Raw genomic sequence first — 6180 nt, 5'->3', positions numbered from 1 at the left:
ATGTTATGTGGTAATATGGATGAAATAAATTCGTAAAATTAAAGTATATATCATTTTAGACATAACATTTTTATTATTATTAAGTTTAATTTTGAACAAATTTTGTCAGTTTATAAATTTTAATATTTTAAAATTTATTTTAATAAAATTTATTTTAAAATGTTATGTGGTAATATGGATGAAATAAATTCGTAAAATTAAAGTATATATCATTTTAAACATAACATTTTTATTATTATTAAGTTTAATTTTGAACAAATTTTGTCAGTTTATAAAACTGTGTGATGTTAAAGAGACAGTATTTTGTGAATTTTAGTAATTGTATGTGCGAAATTAGGCCGTGTACGTTTAAAAATCGTTAATTAGTTAATATGTATATATGAATAACTTGGACAATATTCTTAGAACTGCTACTATTTTTCATATACGTTGCACAATTTGAATCGTCCCACTTCAAGCTTTACAATAAGGATGTGATAAATAGAGCTTTTTTACAAATAAAGAGGAATGCAAGTAACGTTGTTCTTAACCAAGTCAATTCAACATCCTATTTGTAAAGTGATGTTTTTTCTGTTAGCTTGAGTTTTTGTAAAAACCTGCTCAGGACAGTTGCAGTGGCAAGGTTGATTGATGAAATAGCCTTATCATAGATATAGTACCTGTGCACCTCAAGTTAATGTATTTTATTCTTTAATCTATACACTTAAATACAATTATGAAGATCTCTATTCGCCAATTTTTTACTACCTTCTTAGCCTTAAAAACAACAAAAGGACCGTTGTTTCTCCAAATGCCACAAAAAATAAAAGAACTATCTTTCATCAAACACTGCAAAAGACGAGGTGAAAAGATACAACAAAAAATAGTGCAAATAATACAAGAATTTCTTACAAATGTTTTTAATTTTGAAAGAAAAAAGAAAGTGACATTTTATTGAACTGTAGTTACCAACGCTAAGGAATTGTCAACCTGCTCGCTTTCCTGTACTCCCGATAGAAACCTCAAGTCTTCATTTAAATTTTAAAGTGACAGTTTAACAAATAGTTATATAGCATTTGCATACACTACTGTATAACTGGTTGCCGAACTTCTGTTAAAGTTTATGTGTAAACTAATACGTACAAGTCTGTTAAATTTGACATTTTTTATAAACTATTTTGAGCATGTTATGATAACCATCAATCATTTTACTAAAAAAAATTTTTTTTATTTTTTTTTTAATCATTTTACTTAAACAAAAATACATTTTAAAACGTAACTTATTGTTCTGTGTTATTTACTTGATTTCAATTTTATTTTTTAATAATTGTTCCTTAATCCAGTCTTTGAATTGAGCAACATTGGTAAATAGTCCTGGTTGATTTGGTACCCCACTCACACCCGATACTCCTCTGTTTTATCCTTTCGCCCCTCCCAATTCAGATTTATATTATTTTCGGCGGAAAACGGACTAGCCGCGAGTCGTGCGCAAGGTGATCGGATGATCGAGACGACTTGCTTTTTTTTTGTAAATGTAACACAACTACACAACCTATTTGATTGGTAACTAAGAAAATGTAATGGGCGGGGCAGATAAAATATTACGTTGTCCTTAGTACCGTGCGATCGAATAAAAAAAAAACTCAGTAGGCGAAAATGGTGGTTTGAACCAATCAAAGCATCAGAATAGCACAATCCAGGTAACTCGTTTTTTTATGTTATGATAACCTTCAATCATCATTTTACTTAAACAAAAATACATTTTAAAACTTATTATTCTGTTATTTAGTTGATTTCAATTTTATTTTTTAATAATTGTTCTTTAATCCAATCTTTGAATTGAGCAACATTGGTAAATACTCCTGGTTGATTTAGTACCCCACACCCGATACCCCATGAAGCAATTCCAATTTGCACAAACTTGTGATCGCTTCCCAGACATATTAAAGGACTTCCATCATCTCCGTCGCACGCCGCTTTTACCTCTTCACCACCAGCACATAAAAAAGACGAATCTAAAATAAACTTCGATCCTAAATGAGTTTTTCGTAAAAAATCTTGACAACGTTGTGATTCGATGATTGGAACATCAACTTTTAGCAATGGTATTTTCATCTGGTTTGAATTTTTATCCCACTTTACTAACAAACATCTCTTTCCATTGAAATTTTCATTAGAAGGGGGTAGACATACAGAATTTAGGAAATTGTTTGAAAAGTTATACTCATTTTCCAGAATTAATAGAGCGATATCATTGTACAACGCTCCTGAATAATAATCTGGATGTTTGATTATCTTCAAAACATTTCTTTCACTTTCTGGACGAGTTCCAAGACTTTCAAAGGTTGTTTCACCGGGTGCAACGATTTTTAAAGATTTCTCTTTGGCTCTGCAACATAATGAAAATAAAAATGATTGCAACATATCAATGAATACTAACGATAAAACGCAACGTGTTGTAGTTAAAACCACTTTCGGGTGGATTAATGAACCGGCACATTTAAATCTGAAAGGAAAATTTTGGTTTTTCTTGAAAATTTCAACGATCCAGGGGATTTCACCAGGAATTGTTGTCGCCGATTCATTCTTCGGATTTATCTTCGTTTTAGGCATTCCACAATTACTTTTGAAGCTTACTAGACTTGAGTTCAACAATCCATCTGTTGAATCATCATCGGTTGCAGAAGTTAGTGCAATTTTGCAACAAGTGTAATCGTCATTAAAGCAATGAGTTTTGTTCGGAGTCACACTACAATTCAGGTTTAAACATTACATATTTAACTAACAAAAAAAAAAATACCTTGTTCTAGAAAGTATCATAAATTTATTAACTTCGTGGCAATGATAATAAGCTACACATTTACATTGGATAACTTCTTCGCTGCGACTTTCATTTTCACTAGATGCAGGAGATGCATTCGTTGCAAAATCAGGGTGTATTAGAATTAGAACAAATAAAGAAAACACAAAAATAATCAACATGCTTTCAAAGAAAAAAGGTCATCTACGATGCAACGATTCTGCTTAAAATTATTAATAACATTCAAGGCTTTGAGTACATTTAAAAAATTCCCAAAAAATATGATGCAAATTCGTACATGAATTACATCATATTTTTTGGGAATTTTCTTACAGATTGTAAGTTAAAAGAAAGAAATCAAACAAAAAAGTTGCGCCTGGAGTTTATGCAACCAATAAATCACGTTCAAAAATCGAAAATTTTGTAATTTTAACAAAATACAAAGCTTTATTCTCTCTCTATGTACTAATTTATTTCAATTATTTAATTTAAACTGGAAAGAATACATTAAAAAGAAGAACATTTTGACAACTCCTTGACAGTTGACAGACAATGTTTTGTTATTGATTGACATGTGGCATTGACCTTTCGATGCATTTTTTCAAGAAATACCCGAAATTCTTCAAATTTACATGTTTAGCGACAATATCTGGCGGGTAACATTCATCTTATCCTTATTGACATCAAACAAATTAATTGTTTAGCACAGGATGGTTATGTTACCAAATACAAACAACCAAAAATGTACTCACCAATGCTTTAGACACTTCGATTTTGTCAATTGTGGAGCCCACGATCACCGAAAAACCAGAAAACGAAGACTTCGTCGTCATTGACATGGGGAGAGAACAGGAAGGACAAGATGCGTCGTTCAGAAGCAATTGGAGTTCATTTAAATTTTCCTTCGCCAAAAGATTGCTCATTCTTGCCAATAGCGAAAACAAATACTTGCGGAAGAAAGCCGTGAGGCAATTAGCTAGGATCAAAAAATTAGATAATTGGCAATTCAATTTACTTTCAAACATGATCGACGCTAGAACGGCGGTAGGGTTGGCCAGGACGCCAGATGTTGATCCCAGATTTTTCATTACTCCACCTTTGCGATACCTAGGTCACACGCACAACATGATCGTCGACGTTATGAAAGATTTGCTTGTTAATTTACACGCAATATCGCAACATCCGTGTATGGATTACTTCATTTCTAAAGCATTCTCTGACATTGATGTATCTGTAACGCGTAATAACGACAAGCAAATTATTTTTTCATTTTCAGGCACCAGAGAAATTCACAGAAGATATGACGTATATCGAGTTAAAAAAGTCCATTCAGTCTAGTGATGAGTTGTTACCGTTATGTCTTGAGTCACTGCTTCATCATGCAAGTGTAGGAAATTACGCCAAAGATATCGCGGAACTAAATGGTCTACCACTCCTCATGGAAATCCATAATCGTTTCAAAGATAACGTGGAAGTATCAGCGACAATATGTCGGATAATATCGTATCTTTCCATGCATCCTGAGTTACTTGAAGAATTATACAACACTGGTATTTTGTATTTTGATTTTACAATAAATGTCAATTTTATTAACTGGTTTAGGTTGGATCGGAATTTTGGCTCGGTGGGTTAAGTCTGACGACGTCAGAATTTCTATTCCTGCCGCCAAAGCGCTTGCTAATTTGGACTCTGATGAAGAGCCGCTCTACAAACAAAGACTCTATCCCTTGCATCCCACCACGCGCATAGTTCGGGATGCGGGAGTAGATGTAGTTTTTGTGCATGGACTTCTAGGGGGCGTCTTTTTCACTTGGCGCCAAAGACTCCGTCAACAGGATCCTCTGGGGTTCCTTGGTAAGAAGGGCACACCAGGTGAGTAAGGATTCTGTCCCCCACCACAAAATCCTTACCCAATCCCGTTTCCCCTGTTCAATCAAGTTGTTTGAGCCGTTTTAAAAATGTACCATGTTTATAGAAAGTATAACACAGAAAAGTTCGTATGTGGAACCTTGCCGTACTAAAAGAAAAAGACACTGCAGCAGCGATCCCGATATCATAGAGTTCATGGAGGATTTAGAAGAGCACGTAGGTTACAGCAGTTTGTGCAAAGAATACGACGTCGTGTGGGAAGATATTCCCACGAATACAAACGATGATGCTGTAGGACCATATAGTTGCCCCGGATATAAATACAACTGTTCCGAAAGTGACGATTATTTCACAAATTGTTGGCCTCGAGATTGGTTAGCTGAGGATTGCGAACACTTACGTATTATAGGTGTAAATTATGAAACGAACTTGTCATTATGGGCTCCTATTTGTCGCGTTGAAAAGGTAAAAAATTTAACCGAGCGCAGCGAAGAACTAATCGAGCAATTAGCGCAAGTTCAAGTGGGGAAGAGACCTATAGTGTGGGTGACTCACTCCATGGGTGGCTTGATAGTCAAATGTCTGTTAAATAAAGGTTCAATTTGATTATAACTAAATTTTTCCACCGTAATTGTCGCATTTTAGCTTCCAAAAGCAGCGACAAAGCGATCAGAGATATGTATTTGAACACCAAGGGAATAATTTTTTATAGTACACCACACATAGGATCAAGTGTGGCGACGTTCAGTCAGGCTTCCGCATTAGTAATATGGCCGTCTGTAGAGGTACAGGAATTGCAGAGAGGTATTCGCTAACAGAGTCGTGACAGTTTGTTTTATACCATTTTTACTAGATTCGCCCCAGTTGCTGAAAATGCACGAAGACTTTCTCGAACTGACGAAAATTAATCCGATAAGGGTTGTCACCTTTGTCGAGACTCAACCAACAGTGGTTTCAGCAATGAAATTCAAATTTTTAGTAGTAGAACCTGACTCTGGTAATCCTGGATGCGGGGAGTATTATGAAATACCCTTGGATCATTTGGGCATTTGCAAGCCAGCGAGCAGGTAAACTTAGCTTGCGCAAATCCAAAAGATGTGATGTAATTAATGAAACTTTTTCAGGCAGTCGTTCCTATACCAAAAGGTGTTATCTGTGATCAAGGATATCTTGAAACATCACGATAAAGTATAGTTTTTAATAGTTTTATAAGTAAAATAAATTGCCTTCAGTCAACAGTTGTGTAACACAATTTTTTGTATCACTTCCACCTTGGTGATCTGTTATGGTTTCATGTGAAAAACTTTCGGATCACTTTATCTCTGCTGCCTTTAATGATTATGAAAGAAGACGATCTTTTTTAGTACTTGCAAAAAATTGATAAGTTACACAGAAAAGTGTTTGACTTTGACTTTGAAATAAATGAAATCTGTTGCAAAATTTGAAGGAAAAAATGCATTGCGACGCTCTTTTTTGAGCAGTGATAACATTTGATGAACATCCGATAAAGCTCAACCAGGTGTTCTGTGTTT

General features: G+C 34.4%; 2 protein-coding genes across 3 annotated transcripts; one reads left to right on the top strand and one right to left on the bottom strand.

Moving 5' to 3' along the window:
• Positions 1-1674: 1674 nt before the first annotated feature.
• On the bottom strand, positions 1675-2995 carry LOC138135964 (phenoloxidase-activating factor 2-like). Its single transcript, XM_069054978.1, has 3 exons — positions 2780-2995; positions 2420-2728; positions 1675-2368 (listed from the first exon to the last, which is right to left on the bottom strand). The coding sequence occupies exons 1-3, from the start codon at positions 2959-2961 to the stop codon at positions 1765-1767; spliced, it is 1095 nt and encodes a 364-aa protein (XP_068911079.1). The 5' UTR covers positions 2962-2995; the 3' UTR covers positions 1675-1764.
• A 291-nt stretch (positions 2996-3286) lies between these two features.
• On the top strand, positions 3287-5900 carry LOC138135958 (protein SERAC1). 2 transcript variants are annotated; one of them, XM_069054973.1, is made up of 8 exons: positions 3287-3435; positions 3489-4006; positions 4056-4329; positions 4382-4651; positions 4755-5243; positions 5294-5452; positions 5502-5715; positions 5773-5900. In XM_069054973.1, exons 2-8 carry the CDS (start codon positions 3617-3619, stop codon positions 5840-5842), a joined length of 1866 nt encoding a protein of 621 aa, XP_068911074.1. In that variant the 5' UTR covers positions 3287-3435; positions 3489-3616; the 3' UTR covers positions 5843-5900. The 2 variants fall into 2 exon arrangements, with proteins under 2 accessions (XP_068911074.1, XP_068911073.1); XM_069054972.1 differs by having other exon boundaries at positions 3289-3435; positions 3484-4006.
• The last annotated feature ends 280 nt before the right edge of the window (positions 5901-6180 follow it).

The sequence above is a fragment of the Tenebrio molitor genome, chromosome 7, assembly GCF_963966145.1.
Source record: "Tenebrio molitor chromosome 7, icTenMoli1.1, whole genome shotgun sequence".
In the NCBI taxonomy this organism is placed as follows: Eukaryota; Metazoa; Arthropoda; class Insecta; order Coleoptera; family Tenebrionidae; genus Tenebrio; species Tenebrio molitor.
Note: the sequence above shows the minus strand (reverse complement) of the source record. Positions and strands in the feature narration are given on the sequence as shown.